General features: G+C 47.2%; 1 protein-coding gene across 1 annotated transcript in view; it reads right to left on the bottom strand.

Annotated features, from left to right (window-relative positions):
• Positions 1 to 9489: 9489 nt before the first annotated feature.
• HTR3B (5-hydroxytryptamine receptor 3B) overlaps positions 9490 to 21018 on the bottom strand; it is a 38766-nt gene continuing 27237 nt past the window's right edge. Inside the window, exons 3-9 of the mRNA XM_053367805.1 lie at positions 17842 to 17886; positions 17440 to 17549; positions 16701 to 16870; positions 15688 to 15845; positions 12200 to 12410; positions 11078 to 11278; positions 9490 to 9962 (exon numbers count right to left, since the gene is read on the bottom strand). Coding sequence (XP_053223780.1) covers positions 9703 to 9962; positions 11078 to 11278; positions 12200 to 12410; positions 15688 to 15845; positions 16701 to 16870; positions 17440 to 17549; positions 17842 to 17886 — 1155 coding nt within the window. The 3' untranslated portion in view covers positions 9490 to 9702. The remainder of the gene's footprint in view (positions 9963 to 11077; positions 11279 to 12199; positions 12411 to 15687; positions 15846 to 16700; positions 16871 to 17439; positions 17550 to 17841; positions 17887 to 21018) is intronic.

The raw sequence follows: 21018 nt of genomic DNA, 5'->3' as shown, positions 1-21018 counted from the left end.
ACACACACACACACACACACACACACACACAAACACACACACACACACACACACTGGCAGCCCCAAACCATCAGCTCCTGTCTACCAGCTCAGGGCTCTAACATCATATTCTGATGCTGGGTAGAACAGTGTCATAGTTGCTGTACTATTATTATTACTACTGCACTACTACTACTACTACTACTACTACTACTACTATACATTTTATCCTGCTCTGCATTGTTTCCCACAGGACAAAAGAATAAAGAACAAGTGGAAAAAAATATATATATTTTTTTGTATTTTGGCCAACTAAAGTTTAAAATGGTACAGGAAAGTCTTTGAGTTGCACAGAAATACTGACTCCAGCAAATTATTTTAGAACTGGAGGGACCTTTTTATCCTTCACCACCCTTGGGGTTTTGTTTTGCTGTGGTTTTTTTTGTGGGGAGGGGGACTGTTGAATTCCTTGTCCCGAGATGCGGTGACATTTTTCTGAGCGACTCAGGAGGAAGTGGTTCAACCTGATTACTTACAAATGCACAGAGACACAAGCATTTCTGTACATACACATTTTCCTTCTTCCAGCGTCCTTAAGGACTTTGTTTGGAAACCTGCCCCCGCTTGGCTTTCCCTCAAGAGAGGCGGGCGAACTTGCATTGCATATCATTTCAGAAATGACCCTTCTGGGTTTTGTTTTTTTCCCCTGGTTGAAATTCTAATTATAATTAGAGGGAGAGAGAAATGCAGATGAAAATTAACAAAAGCACTTGTCAGATTTTGCTGACATCATCACTTTCTTCTCACTGTTTCTTTGTGGCTGTCCTCCTTACCTCATGGCCAAACAAAGCTTTAAGAGCAGGGGAGGCTGGTCTTTTGGGGCCCAAGGGCCGTGTTCACCCTCCCAAAAGCCTTCCAGGGGCCACATGCCAGCGGTGGGTGTGACCAGTGCTGGATTTCCAAATAAGCACTCAAAGCACACGCAGTGAGATTTTGCTGGTGCGTCCTTCTAATGCAGATCAAAGCTTCTTCTTCTTCTTTGGTGATCGACCTCATAGCCGAGTAAGCTTGTCTTCCATGAACACAGTTTTAACAGTGAGTCTGTGACTGTGGAGGGCAATTCTGGATCCACACATCCTTCCACAGTGGGGACATAGGTTTCCAGAAGGGAGTTGATCATAGTGAGGGTTTGCCAAGTGTGCCTTCCTCTTAGTGCATTTATCCCTTTCATCCTGAGTTCAAGCATCTTCAAAGCCCATAACACCTTTGGGAAAGGCTGTTCTCCTGTGGGAGCACTCACGGGCCAGTGTTTCCCAGTTGTCAGTGTTTATACTACATTTTTTAAGATTTGCCTTGAGAGAGTCTTTAAACCTCTTTTGTTGACCACCAGCATTATGCATTCCATTGAGTTCACTCACTGGATCATCACCTTGTCGTGGTGAGTGGGCTTGCACGTTCCTATGAGCCTTGTGAGTGAAGCCATTGGGAGTCTCATACTCCCAGCAGGGTCACCCAAGGCGGTAAGGTCAAAGGGGAGGAGCTAGACAAAGAATGATCCAAGAAGTCCTCAATGGCAGAACAGGCGGAAGATAACAAGCAGTATGTTATAACGGCTGTCAAGGTGGATGAAGGCTGCAGCAGTTAAGAATCTACTGGTTCTCATGATACTCATGCCATCAGAATAGAGCCTTACTGTGAAGACTGTGTGCTGGTCAGCACGCACTGATCTCCACACATGAAACAAATTCATGCACAGGCCCATCCTAGACACAAACCCCCAAAGTCCCATGGTGATCAGCAAATGGTAACGGGGGCAGATCAAAGCAATGTTTTGGAGCAATGTTTTGTTGATTCAGCTTCAACTAACTCTTCAGAATTTTGCAATCAGAAAATCTAGGAAGAAGTTATTTTAATTTCAGTGTACGTGTGAGTTTTGTGTCATTTTCTATTTTGAACTGCATATGAGGGCAGTACCATAATCTTTTCAGTGTTTAGGCCCTTTCAAGTTCTTAATCCAACCTTATCCATCTGAGTGTGTCCACCCCACAGAGGGCACACAGACACACCTTAGGCACACAGGCTATCACCCTTTCCTGCTCATCAAATGATCGACTTGACAACTGTCAGAATGGGTGGGTTTGCATCTCCATCAGAGCTCTGTGCTGAGTGGGAGATCACAACTTCTCCATGCACCCCAGGGCTCTCCCCACCACCACCACCACCACTGCTTACATTGAGAGTGGGGGTGGGCTTAGAGTCCAAAAGCAAAGGATGTTTCATCCAAGGTGCTGGGGGGCGAAGAGGATTCTGTTTTCAAAACAGACCAATGTGTTTCGGCCAATTATTGATTAAAGGCCTTCCTCGGGGTCGAACTGGAAAACATCCTGCACCTGCAGAAATATCTGCTTGCGGTCTCTCTCGTGTACATTGAATAACCACTCGGCATCTTGTGATAACATCTCCTTTAGTTTAAGGTTCTATGTAGATATTCTCTGCTTGTTTGTTTTTTGGATTTTTGGGGGGTGGGTCTTGGAGGGCCAAGAAAAATTGCTTGGGGGCCATATCCAAACACCAGTGCTGCGGTTAGTCATCCCTGCTTTGGAGGAATCAGTTGGTTAGAGCATAGTGCTGACAGCACCAAGGTTGCAGGTTTGATCCCCATATGGGGCAGCTGCATATTCCTGCATTGCACGGGGTTGCAATGGACTAGCATTGGACTAGATGATTCTCTGGGTCCCTTCCACCTCCACAATTCTATCATTTTTTGTTTCTCCCAGAAATAGTAGGAGAAGAGGGAAATGGTTATCCTTTGGGTCTCCCTGAGCTTCCCACATTCAGCAGAGCAAAAGTGACCCTGATCCTGGTGCCATCTGCGAGGGTTGTGAGGCCAGGTTCCCTGTGGCTGCACTCCAAACTGCCTCGCCAACATATCTGAGGTGAAACGGAGGTTTGTCAATGGCAGCACGGCCAGCTATTCCTTTCTTTGATTGAGACAAGCTCCCCATAAAGGCTAATGGGTTTTTGAAGGATATCAGGCACGGGAGGATATGTAGGGCCTCTCGGTCTTCAATTTTGTGGGAACTTACACTGCCTTGGGCTTACATTTCCACAGGCTGCGGTGATTCCACTGCCACTTGGGAAGTCCTCAAATGGTCGACGGGTTTGGCTGACCCAAAGGCCAAAGGAGATGGGTTGTGAGAGAGATAGCCTTTGATGCTATGGATCTAGAGTTTGAGCCCACAGCAGTCTCCGGCATCCTCTCTGCCAAGCAGACATCATCCAGGGCAGTCCCTCGGGCCTGTAGCCACTACCAGTGAGAGCATGAGCAAAAACTCCTGGGAAACCGAGCAATTGACAGTACTTTTCCCTGCTCCTCTGCATCTTAATTCTCCCCTGCCTCTTTCCCTCTGCGGCCTCCTCTTTAATGTATCGCATTGGGGGAGGCAGAGAGCAACTCTCAGTGGGCTATTAACGTGGTGCTGTATCAACTGGCCCGGAGAGGCAGAAAGCTTTCCCAGAAGCACTGGGAGAGGGATTTCTCCCCTCTCTCTTATCCCCAGACCCCTGGGGATGGTGTGGCTGTAATTCACTTTTATGGCGCTGCCCAACGAAGCGCAAATTTAAGTGTGCATTCTCCCCCAATCCGATCCGCATAAAACCTGGAAGGCTTTTGCCAGCAGGACGCTGAGCTGGGGGTGGGGGTTCTGCTACACACAGTGCTAATCTAATCGCTGTCATGGGTCATTTCAGACACTGATGGGTTTTTTGCTCCCTTGCTAAGAGGCAGGCCATTGCCAGCTTCCCGGGGCCATGCGTTGTCTTGCTAATTATGAAGCCATAAATGTCTCTTTAGGTAAATAACTCACCATAAATAGAGGTGGGCTGAGAGATGAGGAGCGAAGTGGTGGCCGCCTCAAGGCGGTCACAGTCTTGTTCTCTGGGATGTCAAAGGCACCTGTGCCAGGAAGGTGTAAACCACCCCGAGGGATGGAAGGAGCTAGTGATGGCAAGAACTTGACCCAGAGACCAGTTTATGTGCCAGAGCTTAGTGCAATGGCCACGTGATCCAAAGTTATGGACCCTCAGAGATTTCCTGTATTACAGAGGGTTGGACTAGATGACTCTTAGGGTCCCTTGCAACTCTACAATTCTATGATCCAGTGAGGGGAAGCTTCCGTCTATGATATGCACAAGTCTCTGTCCACTTCAGTTCCTCCCAGCTTCTCATTTTTGCAATCTTAACTTCAGGTATCTATATTTCCACATCTGTTTGCTTTGGGGGTTTTTTTAATCCTCATGAAAGTTCATCAGCAAATTTCTCCTAATAGGTATGTATGTGTATAGTTTGACTAACACACATATTTTTGCAAGCAATTTTCCATAACACAATGCATTTTTGTCATTTGTTTTCACCAATATATGCATTTTTATGCACACTTTATCCTAGTGCATACATCTCTGAACATATTATTACTTGGCTGGAAAACGGCAAAGTTTGAAAGGGGGCTGTGTTTCAGTTTGTGCACAGTTTTGAAAAGTGCAAAAAATTGGTAGGTTTGTCTTTGAACAAGAACTGAATCAAATTTATCCTGCACTGGCATGGTGCCAGTGAGCAGAGTCATAGCTTCTGTTTATCATTTTCCAGCTCTTGTTCTTCCACTTAGAGCTTGGGAGCCAAGAAACGGAAGCCAGAATTTCATTTGCAAAAATATTGAACAAGTCAGGAAAACTAGAGAATGTGCTCAAAAATGGAAGCTGTAAGGGAGAAGGAACATGGGGAACAGTGATGCTGTTGATATCATTTATTGAATTAAAGCTCTTGTGTACACTCTTGAAAGTGTACAACTTCCTCTGACTCTAATGGGTGAACATAACAAGAGTCATGCTAGGACACATCGAAGTTCCATCTGGTCCAATGTCCTGGTATGACAGTAACCAGCCGGATGTTCATAGAGACGCCACAGCAGACATAGAATCATAGAATCGTAGAGTTGAAAGGGACCCTGAGGGTCATCTATTCCAACCCCCTGCAATGCAGGACTATGCAGCTGTCCCATACAGGGACAAACCTGCAACCTTGGCATTATCAACACCACATTCCAACCAACTGAGCTATACATGAAAGTTAACAGCCCTCCCCTGCTTTTTGATCCACTTTAATTGGCAATTCACAGGTATAGTGCTTCTGGGTATGGAGGTTCTGCTTCACTATCGTGGGTTCAGTCAAAGGCATCTCTTAAATCAATTACATAACTGGAGGCAAAATCCGCCATCCCCTCTCCCCAGATAATGGTGACCCACAAAAGTTGCCTTAATTTTAAAAGCATTTTTTTTTCCAGGACTGGAAAAGGCTACCCTGGGGGGGCCTTTAACTTTTATGGGAGAGAGACAATGGGGAGAGTGTGCAGCCCCTATAGGAGAGGAGGGTTCATTGCATCAGAAGCGCTGTGTGACTAAAGGAGTGCTATCTCTCTCTCTCTCTCCCTACATCACATGACTATTGTAACATGACCAGAACTTACAAAGTTTAATATAATTCTTTTTCTCTCTTAATGTTGAGATATTTTGACATTTTTTCCCCCTGCTGAAACTCTTGCAAGGATGGAACTCCTCTGTTTCATAGCCTTTGCTATTAGCAATTGCTGGAAAGATCCAGGACGCTGGATTGCCCCCTCAAGCGCCTTTCTGCACGATCGAGATTGAGCTGACCCCTGCTTTTTGTCATTTCCATTTCTTCCGTCTGCCATATCTCCCACTTTCTTAGGCTTTTACAAGGGAGCCTGGCTGAGAAAAGAAGTGCGTAATGGCTTCCAAATTTATTTGCACGGCTCTTTGGAAATCGGAATTTATTATAGCGATAAGAAAACTTTCCCAAGTCGCATTCATGTCCTTAATAACAAAAGTGAACAAGGCTAATAAATCACGTGCCCGGGGGGCAAAGCGGGGATTCAAACGGCTGTGGGATTGGAGTAAGGGATTCTACTGTATTTCATTGTTTAATTATCAGCTGCAGCAGAGCCAGCATTGGGGGCATTTAATTCATGCTTTACTTTTATTTTAAAATGCTGTAGAGCAGCCTTCACCAATCTGGTGTCCTCCAAAGTGTCAAATCCCATCAGTTACAGACATAGGAACGTAAGATCTTTCTGGATCAAGCCAATGGCCTATCTAGATCAGCATCAAATTCTCACTGTGGCCAACCAGGTGCTTGTAGGAAGCCCTTAAGCAGAAGCTGAGCACAAGAGCAATCTCCCTCCTGTGCTTTCCAGCAACTGGTATTCAGTATTATTGTCTCCAACCATGGAAGCAGGGCATAGGCACCATGTCTAGTAGCCATAGATGCAACTCATATCCAGAACTATAATAGCCACTACTTGAGTCACCACCAGCCACCAGAAACAGCAGAGAAATATGTTGGGGAGAAGCAGAATGTGGTTGAAAGGTGAGTGTTAGGAGTCAGAGGGCTTCTGGGATAATCAGAAGAGATTGGTGTAGCCCCCACAGCTCACCTCCTAAAGAAGTGGGATCTCGGGGTGGTCACCCGTGTTGCTGGGGTGAATCCACCAGCAGCTATTGGATAGAGAAGAACTAAATTCTAAGCCAACCTGATGTTCTCCTGCTGCTTTGTATTACAGCTGCTGGCTGTTGTCTGAAGCATCTGCTGATGCCAGGCACCTACTGGATACTAAGGAGTAGTCACCAAGAGAAGCAGGGTTGGAGACTGACGTCGAAGGAGTCTCTTGGGAGAACCTGTAACAGCCAGGAGACAAGAGGCAGAGGCAGGAGAAGCCGCGAGGTTGGAGAGTGAAGACCCCTGGATGGTTAAGTCTAGTCAAAGGCGACTATGGGGTTGAGATGCTCATCTGTCTTCAGGCCGAGGGAGCCGGCATTTGTCCACAGAAAGCTTTCTGGGTGATGTGGCCAGCATAACTAAACCACTTCTGGTATAACAGAACACCGTGACAGAAACCAGAGCTCATGGAAATGCCATTTACCTTCCCACAGCAGTGGTAGCTTTTTATCTACTTGCACTTCGATGTGCTTTCGAACTGTTAGGTTGGCAGGAGCTGGGACAGAGCAACAGGAGCTCACCCTGTCACGGGGATTCAAACCTCTGACCTTCTGATCGGCAAGCCCAAGAGGCTCAGTGGTTTAGACCACAGTGCTACCCACATCCCTAGAGTGAAGAACAGGGGCAGGAGAAGGGAGAAGGGAGAGATAGGTCAGGCAGGTATAGTCAAGGACTTCTACACCACCAGCAGCTCCTTTCTCCACCTCTCCTGCTTTGCTGCCTCCCAGGACCAGAGGAGGATTGAAGTGGGAGGAGCAGATGGAGTTTTTGCCCGCTTGCACACAGCTTGGATAGAGGAGATATGTAAGCCAAGGTCAGGGGCAGCGCTTCTCTGTTGTGGCAACTGCTTCATCAGGTGCACACCTGGGAGTACATGAGAGATGCAAGACTGCAGAACACACCTTCCCCTAACTTGTTAGTGAACTTTAGACAATAAAAGGTTAATTTGTCACTCCTGACAGCATGGTGACAGCAGGGGACCAGGTTGGGGAAGGCCATGGTAAAGTTTCTCTCCCTTCCTCCAGTCTATGAAGTCCAAGCCTGTCAATCCAACACCTCCCACTCAGCTAAATTCACTTTGCAAAACGGCCAGTCCAGAGAGACTTCTTCTACCTGCTGCTGCTGCCTCCATTAGTGCTTAGCACTAATTGCCCATGAAATGCTCCTACCACCGCTAATGAAACGATGAGAGCGTGAGGCAGTTTTCAAACCACCTCCACCAAATAATCCCCCCTCTCCTCTTCCAACCCTCCCTTTTCTACCTCCTCCAGCTCTGGAAGAGGAGGCAAGGAAGAGGACACAGAAACCCCTCTCAGGGCCTACTTGATAACAATGATGGGCTCTGTGTCCCTTGTGCTAAGCCTCTGGGAATCACCAGCATCCAGCAATCGATGCAAGCTGAAAACTGCGGAATCTGATACCTCGTAGAGCAATGGTTGCTAAGCCTTCATTTTGGGCTGACAGCCAGATTCACCTTTGATTCCTCCTCTATTCCTCATCATGGCTAAAATCTGAAAATTGGGCAGGCTTTGAGTCCTCAAGGGGTGCTGCTGTTGCATCCCATAATGCTCCCTCCTTATCCCCTCATTGATGCCACTTCACCTAAACTTCTGATGTCCATATTTTTCCTTCTTTCACCATACCTTCATCCCTCCATCCCCCCATCATTTCATTTATCATGTTCCGAGTGAAATATGGAAAACTGAATAGTTGTGATTCTACAGAGGTCCAAACCATCTGAAGGGTTAAGGAAGGCTGCCCTATGGAAATCAGTGGAGCTAGTGACTCATGGCTAGCTGAAGTCTCGTTGGTTTCAAAACTAGTATGCTTATTGCTATAAACTTATTACACTTCATTTCCATACATTACTGATTTCTGCAAACTCCCCCTGCCAGGAAATCGTAACGAAGTGCCACTCAAAGGGTCACCTCATTTTTCTTGATGTTCTTCATCGCATCTTAACCGCAGGTGCTGAAAAAAGCCTAGGAGAGGCACTTCCATCATCCCAAATGCATTTGCATGGATCTTATGAGTGAAATAAGCCCTGGAGATGAGGTTAATGATGCCCCATTTGATGCACTGATTGGATTGGGTTTGGGAATGATACTGCAATCATGGCTTTGTGGAGAGACAGAGGTTGGACGGGAGAGGAGAGGCATTCTATAAAGCATGACGGCAGTGGAGTCAAAGACATGGTGCCCACTTTATCATCATGTTTTCTCCTGGGTCCCTGAAGCCCTGCTAGAAAGACCTCTGTGATGATACTAGTTTCTCAGAGAGTTGAAGGCAATATAAGAAACGAGGGTTTGTTATCCATAGCATCAGGAAGATGTCCTCCAGATTTGATGGACTCCAACTCCCATATCCCATTGGTTCAACTCATTGGGGCTGATAAGTCCAACAACATCTGGAGGGCAACTCATCACCACATCCACCCAGTACTACCCACTGTGTGTGGTAATAACCCTTAGCCCAGTAAAAAAAAAAGTGGGGAGCTGGATGAGGCAGAAGAAGCAACTAGATATGACCTTAAACAAGTCTTGGCTATGAATTTAAGAACATAACAAGAATCTGGCTGTTGGGTCAGGCCAAAGGCCCACTTAGTCCAGCTGTTTGGCCACTGTTTTCGCAGTGGCCAAACAGATAACCAAGAGCCCTGAAGCAGGACTTGAGTGCCACCTGAGTGCAGGTTATTTTATGGGGCAATAACACACATAACATCTTCTGGAAAGAAGAGACTGATGTTTGCCAGGACTGCAGCAGGAACTGAGAGGGGCTTTAAGCGTTTCCTGCAGTCCTGAGGACAGCCACTTCTCAGAAATAGAAGGAAAAGCTTCAAATTCCCACTTCACATCTTCTGTGATCCCTATGATTATTTTTCCTATGATTATGGATGCTATCTGCATAATATATATATATATATATATATATATATATATATATATATATATGCATGTTAAATTCATTTAACTAGCCTAGACTAGTCAACAGAGAAAATTGAGAGAGTGCTCGAGTGCCAAAGGTGATGCCCCACATTTTAAATTGTGCTCTCCAATGCTGTAAGTGGGCATAATGATTTGACTGGGAATGTCATTTACGATGCCCAAGTGGCCATTCTTCAGTGCCATGTTGGACTGCCTTGCCAGCTGCCCCTACCGGGAGCTCCACGTCCCCCAGAGAGAACCCATTGTGACTGCATACACAGCCAGCACTAAAAGATAGGCCCGGAACAGGAGTTTGTCAAGCTTTTTTGCAAGAGAGAGCCAGTCGCCGTCCACTTTGGCAGCAACGCCTAGGGCACGAAAGTGGGAGCTGATTGGGAGGAGTTCTCTTCGGATCTTCTCCATTGGGGGTGTGGCTGTCCCAGTGGCATGGTCTTTTACAGATGAGCCTTCCCAAGCCAAGGGTATCCCTGCAGAAAGACAGAGGCACTTCATCATGTTGGAAGAAGAGATGAATGAGGGCTTGCTTCACTTTCATTCCTAACCCAACCCCTTCTTACAACTCAGTCCTGGGCAGGCATAGTTCCTTGTTGACCTCATGCATTGGACTGGATGACCCTCGGAGTGCCTTCTAAGACTACAATTCTAGAGTTTTACCTACAAATCTATGAGGTTTGTGCTTGGACAGTCCTTAAGAACATAAGCAGAGCCGTGGGAGGTCAGACCAATGAGCCCACCTAGTTCAGTCTTTCCCAGTCTGGTATCCTCCAGATATTTTGGTGTATAACTCCCATCAGTCCGTGCTGCCTGGGGCTCATGGGATTCATTGTCCAAAATATCTGGATGATACCAGGCTGGGAAACTCTGCTCTAGATTCAAGCTGGTTCCCCACAGATGCCTCCTAAAACCCTACAAGTAGGGCAGAGTGAAGGCACAGCCATCCTTCATCATTGCTCCTCCACAGTGTTCAAGACGTAGGCTGCATCTAAAGTTTCAATATAGGCACCATGGCTAATTGCTATTGGTAGACCTATTCTCTTTCTTGAAGTTGCTCCATCCTCTTCTACAGTGGTACCTCTGGATGCAAATGGGATCCATTCCAGAGCCCCGTTTGCATCCTGAAGAGAACGCAACCTGCGTCTGCGTGTCGTGTCTGCACGTGCATGGGTCGCTGCTTCTGCACATGCGTGTGATGTCATTTTGAGCATCTGCACATGCGTGAGTGGTGAAACCCGGAAGTAACACGTTCCGTTACTTCTGGGTCGCCGCGGAGCACAACCCGAAAACGCTCAACCTGAAGCAACTTTAGCCTGAGGTATGACTGTAAAGACATTTAAGCCTATTGCTCCTAAGGCTATTGCTCCATCTTGTGGCAGTGAGTTCCACAAATTAATGATGTATTGTGTGAAGAAGGGCTTTTGTATGCCTGTAATCCATCAACAGTTAGTGTTATGGGCTGACACACACATCCTCTGCTCCGGTTCTAGTTTCGTGAGGTGTGGGTGGGAAGACCTCATTTCTATCCACTTTCTTATAGTTTTATAAACTCGTTTTCTGTCTCCTGTTACTTCTTGGCCTTCTGTACCTGCAGCAGTGCCAGCTTTTTCTCCTGCGCTCCTAGCTGCCTTGGCATTTTCACCCACAGCGTCAACAGCATTCCTGCAGCAGTAAGAAGCAAAGGGCTTATCCCGTGTGCAGTCATCACCCAAGTGGAGGAATTTGATGAGGAAGATGGATTTGGATAGGCTGAGGACCAGCAGAGCCATGCAGATGGTGAAGAAGGCACCTGAGACGGGGGTAAGAGGAGGAGGAGATACTTGTGAACCATTGGGATTGCTATGATCCAGCACACAGAGCCCATATTAAGGGACTTCTCCAATGAGGATGATGACCACAAGCCATAGGCACTTATCCAGAGACTCTTGCATTGCCCCAGATCTATCAGGTATGGGGGGGAGTCAGTGAACTCAGTGAACTGGCTGAGGTGCTTTGTTCTCTGCACTACAGGGCAGCTAGCAAAACCAGCTGGCCAGCTCCTTGATAACGGAAACCTGGCCAGGTTAGCTGATCCAGGGAGTCACATGGAGCCCTGCTGCTCTTATCTAACAGCTGCTTCAGGCTTGGCTCCCCAGCAACTCACCTAGAGAACCTGCTGCCCAGCCACCTGCCTGCCTTGGGCTAGGTTGGCACTGCTCCATCACCATTGGTTTACAACCTCAGTGAGAACTTTGATGCCTGCTTTGCATTCCTTGCTTCCTACTGTATGCCCTCTAAAGGCTTGTACAGAAACAGGACAGGCACACAAGAACACACACCTGAAGCATTGTGGGATACTTCCCAAGAGGGGCTGCCTATGTTTTGAGACCCACCTTAGCCAAGGCTACTGCTGCAGAAAAGCTCATTTGGCACCCATGCATTTTGCCTGTAGCAGAAGACTGGTTTTCTGCTGTGACTTATTTTGGTGCAATCACAACCCGCTCCTATTGTCCTGGTAATAGTGCAGTGGCTGGAAGAATGAGCTCTGTACCTCCTGGTGCTCCAGTTAGAATATTGCCCCTGCTGGGTAAACCACAACCTCACTGCCTTCACCTGCAATATGGGCATAATACTATACCTTTTCAGAATTACCCCATTACACGTGTGAAACAATACAAACCCTTGTGCTATTAAGTTATACTCATATTAGTGATACCCTGTTTCCACTCACTGATCAAAGATGTGCCAATCCCAGTGCTTGGCAGCTCATCTGACATGTTGACTTTGAAGAGAGTGTAACCAACCAGCACGCTGGTTTTGAATGTTATCCTTGTTCCAGAATTCGGGGGCAGGTAGAAACTACCCAGGTCCACAACGAGCAGGAAGATGCTGGGAATCAGCAAGCTGACCACGTAGAGCAGGGGACGTCTGGTGATAACAATCTGGAGGAATCAGATGGAGAGAGAGGGCTGGCAATTAATGAAACTTCAGAGATAAGGAATTTATACTGCCTCTGGGGCAGTGATCTATCTTTCTCTACTGTTCTGCCTCAGCTGACCCACTGGGCCACAATGGTGACACCAGTTTCCTTAAGGGCATAAGAGGCCCATCAAGTTCACATGCTTCTGGAAAGCCCGCTCCTGCTATTGCTCCCTAGAGACTGATATCCAGGGACCTCTGAACTTGGTGCTTCTGTATAATAGCTGTTCCACTTGCTTTTAGTGCAGACAGTACAAGTCAGATGTGGCATCCAAAACAGAAAAGGCAGCTTGTTATAAATTTTTCCAATCCATGCTGTTCTGTACTAAATTCAGTTGCTTACACAGATGTGCCAAAATTTGTGATGGAGTTATTCTAGAGAGTTCTGTTCACAATTCTGCTGTTGTTGTTGCAGCTGTTGTTACATTTATATCCCTTCTTGTCTTGAACTGGATGTCAAAGTGGTGTACATAGTTATCCCGCTTCATCTTATCCTCAAAACAACCCTGTGAGGTAGGCTAGACTGAGAGATTGGCCCAAGATCACCAATGAGCTTCATGGCTGAGTGGGGGCTAGCATCGTGGTCTGACACTTTAACCGCACTGGCTGGCCTAGGAAACATGGGAGGGAGGAGGGAGCAATGCTGACGTTGGTCACTAGCTACCAGTTCCTTATTTCACTGAGAATTTGAAAAACCACAAAATTAGAAAATTTTGTGTCGATTGAAAGCTTATGTAGTGTCAAACCCGCAAATAAGCGTTGCTTGGCCCTAGACAGCATCCTAAAAAGCAGAGACATCACCTTGCCAACAAAGGTCCGTATAGTTAAAGCTATGGTTTTCCCATTAGTGATGTACGGAAGTGAGAGCTGGACCATAAAGAAGGCTGATTGCCAAAGAATTGCTGCTTTTGAATTATGGTGATGGAGGAGACTCTTGAGAGTCCCATGGACTGCAAGAAGATCAGACCTCTCCATTCTGAAGGAAATCAGCCCTGAGTGCTCACTGGAAGAACAGATCATGAAGCTGAGGCTCCAATACTTTGGCCACCTCATGAGAAGAGAAGACTCCCTGGAAAAGACCCTGATGTTGGGAAAGATTGAGGGCACAAGGAGAAGGGGACAACAGAGGACGAGATGGTTGGACAGTGTTCTTGAAGCTACCAGCATGAGTCTGACCAAACTGCGGGAGGCAGTGGAAGACAGGAGTACCTGGCGTGCTCTGGTCCATGGGGTCACGAAGAGTCGGACACGACTAAACAACTAAACAACAACAACATACTATATTCCTCCACGAGTGGGAGCCTGGTTCCTTTGAGAGGCACAATTGTTTTCTCCAGCCAAAACCATTGTGTCTGTCGAATGCTCAGAAATTTGAGATGACCCCACATGGCGATTTCAAATGAGGACTGTGGGGTATGAACCCCTCAATAAGATTTGGGCCACCCTGCATAAAACATCCTCACCAGGAACTGGTATCAGCCAATGGCAGCAGCATGTTACTTCAGAATCTTCAGCTCTTTTCTGGGCAGGGTTTTGTGGAGGTGTCCATGGTCCTGAACTGCAACCTATGATTCTCTCAGCAACCAAATCCTTCCCTTCACAACCTGTCTAACAGACGATGGAGCTCATTGCCTTTAAATTCCCCAGCACAAGGAAGGAAGCAAAAGAGCGCTTTCGATTTAGTCGTGCTTGCCATTAGACACCCTTCAGGTGCTAGCAATATTATGCCACCATTTCATTATCCATTAACGCCAGGTAATAATAATAAGTACACAAAAGGTATTTGCAGCCCATTGGCGCTAATGAAGGGAATCAATCTCATTCGGTGCCCGTTCAGCAGCTGCAGGCTGGAGATGGAATATTATCCAAGGTTAGGTGCCAACTGTCTTGCTGGCGGAGGACCCCACCAGCACTCAGTCTTGCCTAGCTGCCTTCATGAGGCGAACGGGGGCCGACAGTCAGACACAGCTTTGCAGCTGAAGCTGGCACCTTTCCCTTCTCATTTATTCAACAAAGAAGCACCAGATAACGGTGAGTTTGTAGATTCTGTACGAAGGTAGCATTTCCTGTGCTGGAGTGAGGAGGGTTGAAATGCTGAGTGTGTGTGATGAATTTGTGGTGAATGTCCATGTATGGTAATGGTGTGTGGTTTGTTTGTGCCATGGCCACTGCAGACATGTGGCACTTGAAGGCAGTGATGTAGCTATGGGGGCTAGCTGGGTTTTTTGCCCTGGTGAAGCCTCCATTGAGGCTCTCAGCCTGTGTGTGTGTGTGTGTGTGTGTGTAAATGTGCACAGGTAAAGGTAAAGGGACCCCTGACCATTAGGTCCAGTCATGGCCGACTCTGGGGTTGTGGCGCTCATCTCACTGTATTGGCTGAGGGAGCCAGTGTACAGCGTACAGTCATGTGGCCAGCATGACTAAGCCGCTTCTGCCGAACCAGAGCAGTGCACGGAAACACCGTTTACCTTCCCGCCAGAGCGGTACCTATTTATCTACTTGCACTTTGCCATGCTTTCGAACTGCTAGATGGGCAGGAGCAGGGACCAAGAAACAGGAGCTCACCCCATCATGGGGATGCGAACCGTCAACCTTCTGATCGGCAAGTCCTAGGCTCTGTGGTTTACCCACAGTGCCACCCATGTCCCTTATAAATAGCGGGGTGCAAAACTGGGAGTTTGACCCGGGTAAAATAAGGCCTCTGCAGCACAGTCATCTGAAGAAGCAAACAGGATGAGTGAAGAGGAGGATGGAAGAATCGGAAGACAGAAGAAGGAAGAACCGTGAAGAAAGAAGAACCAGGAAGATCCTTACTAGGTGCAAACCAAATTTCTCTTACTCCTAGCACTGAATCACATTACACGCTGATTGGAAATCTTGGGTCCCTAACAATTATCACATCATTGCTGATTTCAATGTAAAAAATGTATTTTTATTCCACCCTGTACCCACAGGGCACTCAGAGCAGCTTCACAATGTGAGGATTATTATTTTTTAATCAAATGCAAAAGTGCCGTTTAAAAAACACTACTGTAAATGAATGAACAGCAACCATCTAAACTACAATACAAAAACCAAGCAACAGTAAAGCTGAAGGACCAGGTTTAGCCAGGAAGCCTTTGTGAACAAGAGATGAGAACAAGAACAAGAGGACACTGGGGCATTAAATGATGCCATTAATGGAAGAGAAAGGAAAAGGAGAGGATAGAGTGACCAGGTCACAATGTTCCAGGTACTCACATGAAACCGAATCTGAGCAATGCTCCCAGTCTGTGTTTGCAGGATACGCCGCTCAGAGAGCACAGAGACCAACTCCCATTCTCCATCATTTAGAAACAACTTCTGGTCACTCTTGATCTCCTCATATCTCCTCCAAAAAGCAAGATCCACATCCTGAACTAAAAAGGATGCAGTGGGGGAAAATGACAAAACTATTAGTCATGCACATTTAAGATCAAGTCCAGTGGTGAACAAAATGTTATGTTACAGCCTCACTGCACAAAGATTCCTAGGAACTGTAGTTCACCCCCCACAGAAGTACAATTCCTAGCCCTCTCTGCAAACTAAACTTCCCAGGATTCTTTTCCAGTAATGTGGAGAACTCAGAAGGAGCAAACAGAATCAAGAAATTAATTCTCATCATGGAGAGAAGCCAGACTGTGGCTATCATTCCAAGGTATATCTCCTTGCTCCTTCCCACTCAGAGCCAACTCTTGTCCTGCAAAGTAAGGCAAATGTGAAGCAAAATAAAGGCAGCCTGTATCCAACACAAGAGTCTAGTCTCCTAGTTGTTAGAAGAGCAACCAATCCTGCCCCAAAAACCTGTTTGGGTGCTTGGATTCTCTCTGGTCAGTTGAGAGGCATCTCATCTGGTCTGACCAGACTCCCTGTAGTTCCTCCCTTTGGTCAGCAGTGGGTGGTGGTGGTGTTGTAAAAGCAATGATAGAAACGGCCCTCTGAGGAAGTGGCCTCAGACTATTGGTTTATCTAGCACAATATTGCCTATACAGTGTTCTTCAACCTTGAGTCCCCAGATGTTGGTAGCCATGGGCTAAGCTAACTGGAGATGATGGGAGTTGTAGTCTAGCAACATCTGGGGGTCCAAGGTTGAATAAGTGGCTCTCTCAGTCCTACCTGGAGATGCTGGGGATTGAACCTGGGACCTTCTGCATGCAAGGCAGGTACTCTACCACTGAGCTATAGATTTTTCCCCTAATAACACCCAGTCCCTGGGTTCAGAAGTCCTGACTCACCTGTGTGCAAAGCACTGCTGAAAGTCAGGCTGCAGTTCTGTGTGTCAAATGGGAAAGTGTACATTTCCAGGATGCATGCGGACACCACCTGCATTGGTTTGTAATTCTTGATCACACCACTGGCATTCAAGTAGACAAATGGGAGATCTGGGGATTTGCTGGCATCCACGCTATACCAGGAAGAGAGAGCGAGCAGAGGGTCAGTCCATGATGTATTGTACATTACCTGGGAACATTACTTCCACTGCTAAATATTGCATTTTTGTTCAGGCATGAGTGACATTTGTAGCCTCAGAGCTTGGAAAGAAGGGAATGGAACAACTCCCCTCTGAGTTACTCCATTCCTTACTTCCCAAGTTCTGAGGCAAGAAATGTCACTCATGAGTTGTCAAATGTCCCCTCTGAGTTGTTCCATTCCCTTCATCCTTTTGGTCCTTCCTTCCTTCCTTCCTTCCTTCCTTCCTTCCTTCCTTCCTCTCTTCTTTCTTTCTTTCTTTCTTTCTTTCTTTCTTTCTTTCTTTCTTTCTCTTTCTCTTTACCATATATCTGCAGTAGGCCTCCAAGGCGGCTAAAACCAATAAACCATATTTATTACTATAATATAATAAAATGCCACTGAAAAGCAACAATATCAAAACATCTTCAGCTTAACAACTGCAGCCCGAGGTGAAACCTACTTAAGAGGAGTTTATGAGACCCTGAGTCACCATCATCTCAAACCAACAAGGTCCACACTTACGATTCACCAACAATAATATCAGGAGCCCAGATGCGGTGAATGGGCAAAGAGATTTCTTGGATCCCATCATAACGACTAGAATTCCAAGTGAGATACTCATCCTTCCAGATCTGCAAAAGAGAGAAAGGAGCATGTCTAGCTATTTCTAAACTGTACTAAAGTCAAATGTATCATGATGGAAGCTGAGATGCGTCTGTTTAGTTTTTGGTTAGAGAAGTGGGGGAAATGGGTGGAGAGTTGAATTTAAAAATGGGGGGGAGGAAGAGAGGGCTACTTGGGTTATTAGGGAGGCCTGGCTTACTAACAATTAATATCTGGAGCACCACCTCATACAGCAAGGATATGGAAGCTGTGGCCCTACAGATGGGGGGACACCATCAACCCCAGTCAGTATTGTCTTACCTGCCGATACCAAATGCTTGTTTTCAGTTTTTGATTCTGAGCATCCTGGAAAGGAAAAAGATGTAAATTGTGCAAATCATGCAGACAACAACAATCATTATGATGGAATACAGTGGAATCAGGAAATTATCATTGTTGCACATTTGCCTAGAGAGTTAAACAGGTTTTGCCTACTGTTAAACAGGATGTTTTCATGTGGCTTCAAATCATCTCCATCCCTGTCTCTCCCATTGCAAATTCAAACAGTATGACTTGTATGGAACTAGATCCACTTAAGTGTTCTAGGGACATGGCTCAAGAGCCCAGCTGGTGTTGGACATGGGGCCCAAGCCATGCCAGAGTGGGGTGCAACTCTTTTGCCTCTGTCTCTGGTCAAAGGTGGGAACTGCAGGGAGACCTGCCTGAGATTCTCTTAAGAGCGGTAGGTCAGAGCAGGTCATATGTTACTTTATGACTTTCCTGTAGGAGGGATAGAGAACCCGGGACCCTCTGTATGTTGTTAGACTCTAACTCAGGGGTCAGCAACCTGAGGCCCATGGGCCACAAGCAGCCCATGGGGTCGTTCAACTGGCCCATGGACCCCCACCGCCCACTTGCTCGGCTCTTGTGCGCCACCCTAAACCGTCAAGGAGCAGAGTGGGGACCGCCTTCCGCGATGCTGGCTGGCTTCCCAATGGGAAGCTGCACACACCTCCTCTGCGCCGGAAGGAGTGCCGGAAATAGCGTTTGCACATGTGTGTGCACACCCACACACTGGCCCACTGTGGCGTCTGCGGGACCATAAACCAGCCCAAGCCACAAAAATTTTGCCAACCCCTGCTGTAACTCCCAGCAGCCCCAGCAACTAGCATGGTCAGTACTTGGGGATGATAGAAGTTGCATCTGGAGATCCACAGATGCTCCTGAACCTTGTTCTGGGTTAGATTTGTATGCAGGTTTAAGCAATGAAGAAACAGCTTTGCCTGTTTCTTGTGCTGGCTAGAATTATTCTGCCTTATCACATTGCTGCCTTGTCCCAACTCCAGATTTGCAGGAGCTGCACCTGGAATCCAGCTAAGAAAGAAAAAGGAGAACCAATCAATTGTGCCAAATGGAGGCCCATCTCCATCACTGTCTTCTCCTACACCTGGCTGGCGCTGTTTTGTTGACCCTCGACTCTCAGGTACCCCCCTCTGTCTGCTGCTCCTTACAGTAAATTACCATTGACAAAATGGCACACCGCTGCCGGCTGTTGACACTATAAACGAATCACCCATCTCTCCCTCCCTACCACCCTAATTAGTTACTCTGACATTAATCAGGTTGCTAAGAATAATGCATATTCTCTACAAAAGCGGGGCTTGAAAACTGGGCAGCGTTGATTGCCTTCTTCTCTGGAAGGTTCACAGTTTGGAAGCATCCCTTCCTAGCAAAGAGAATAGCAGAGAAATAATTGCAAGGGGGGGTGAGAGAGATATTTTGCCATTGTGCTGGTGAAATGGCCACCATATTCCATGCATGCTCGGGCCGAGAGGAAAGGGAGGAGGCAACTCAGAAAATATTTTGAAGTTTAAAAATGGTAGTCCCACTTTCCAAGGAACCCTGCCACAGTCCACACACACTTATAGCCTCGCAAGCAGCAGGATGCTTATTCAAGGACACACTTCAGCCCTGCAGAAGCACTCAAGGAGGGCATGAATGGGGCTGGTAAGGGGTGTGGCCCTGGGAAAGGAGGGGCAGCTTGGGGAGAGATCCTGATGGCCAGACAGAGAGGGTTGGAGGGCTGGATTTGGCTCGCAGGCCTGAGATTCCCCACCCCTGATTTAAGTCTTCTTATGCATACCCCCACATTGTATGAACAGCTAATTCTTATCCCCATCTCTGCTTCCAGCACCTTTCCTGCTTATCACTGCTGTATCAGCACTCTTTGCTTTGGACAACCCATTGGCTGTTGACGTTCCCTCCATTCCTAGTGCCAGAGTTGAGGGAGTTGGGGGGGGGGGAGTCAGAAAGTAAAACTTGACTCCCCTTCAGAGTTTTCCTCCATGCCAGCTGGCCAATATAATTGCTTCTCTCGTTGTGCCATTTGAAACTATTCCTTCCTCTCTCGCTTTGGGTGTGCATGTACGGATCCCCTTCCATCTTGCTTGTTAAAAGCAAAGGATATTTGGGAGAATTGGAATTCATTAGTCTTCCTAACATAGGAAGCCTACTTTAGTCTTAAATTGGTGGTTAGCAAACATGCAGATAATTCCTCTGCATTCTTATTTATCTTTCCCCCAGTTCGGCATCCTGTTGGAACAGCTGCCTCGGCGTCTGTCTGGGAGGCTCTAAGTCAGTGGAGTGGAAGACGGAGGTGCGTGGAATTCGGCACTGACGAAACTCAATCTAAACAAATTGGAGCTCTTTCTCCGTTGACTAGATTATCGGTCTAATCAGATTTCCCCAAGGCCCTCCTAATAACTGGAGAGTCTCAGACTGCTCCCCGCCTTTTATGTGTGCGGAACAGGAGGCAAAAGATCAACAAAAGGAGTCGCAGGCGACAGGGAAGATGGGGCGGGAGCACTTTGCGTGCCGCAATGCCTGCTGAATGGCTCCTCTATTAGCGTGCACACCTGCTGAAGCCTGAGAGGCATCGAGCGCTCTTGCAGAGCCAACGGCAGCATCTGACAACGGTGATTACACAGCCAAATCTCTCCTCTGATCACCGGGGGGGTACAAATACGGTTGCCTTCAGCGTAAGTTGATCGTACAAAACAAAATGAGCAAAGTCAGTCCCTTGCAAGCTCTGGGCCTTGTGGAGCCACTGTGCTTTCCATCTTATGGGCATGGGAACCTGCCTGATATGGAGCCAGACAAAAACAAAGTGTGCCTAGCTCAGTACAGTTGTACCTCTGAAGTCAAAAGGAATTCGTTCCGGAAGTCCGTTCGACTTCCAAAACGTTTGGAAACCAAAGCCGGTGGCAGAGGAACCCTCTCCGGCACCCGGGGTGGAACGCCGAGGGGCAGGGCGAACCACCCAGTGGCGCACGCACAGTGACCGTATGGACTGCGCATGTGCAGCAATCCCGTACGACTGCAGATTTGCAGCATCCCGTACAGAGTGTGCATGCGTGGCAGCCCATATGGTAGCCTTGTGAGAGGCAGCCCATACAGACACCAGTATGGACAGCTCACGAGAGCGGCAGCCCATACGGT

The sequence above is a fragment of the Podarcis raffonei genome, chromosome 15 (assembly GCF_027172205.1).
Source record: "Podarcis raffonei isolate rPodRaf1 chromosome 15, rPodRaf1.pri, whole genome shotgun sequence".
Lineage (NCBI taxonomy): Eukaryota > Metazoa > Chordata > Lepidosauria > Squamata > Lacertidae > Podarcis > Podarcis raffonei.
This window is presented reverse-complemented; position numbering and strand designations above follow the sequence as displayed.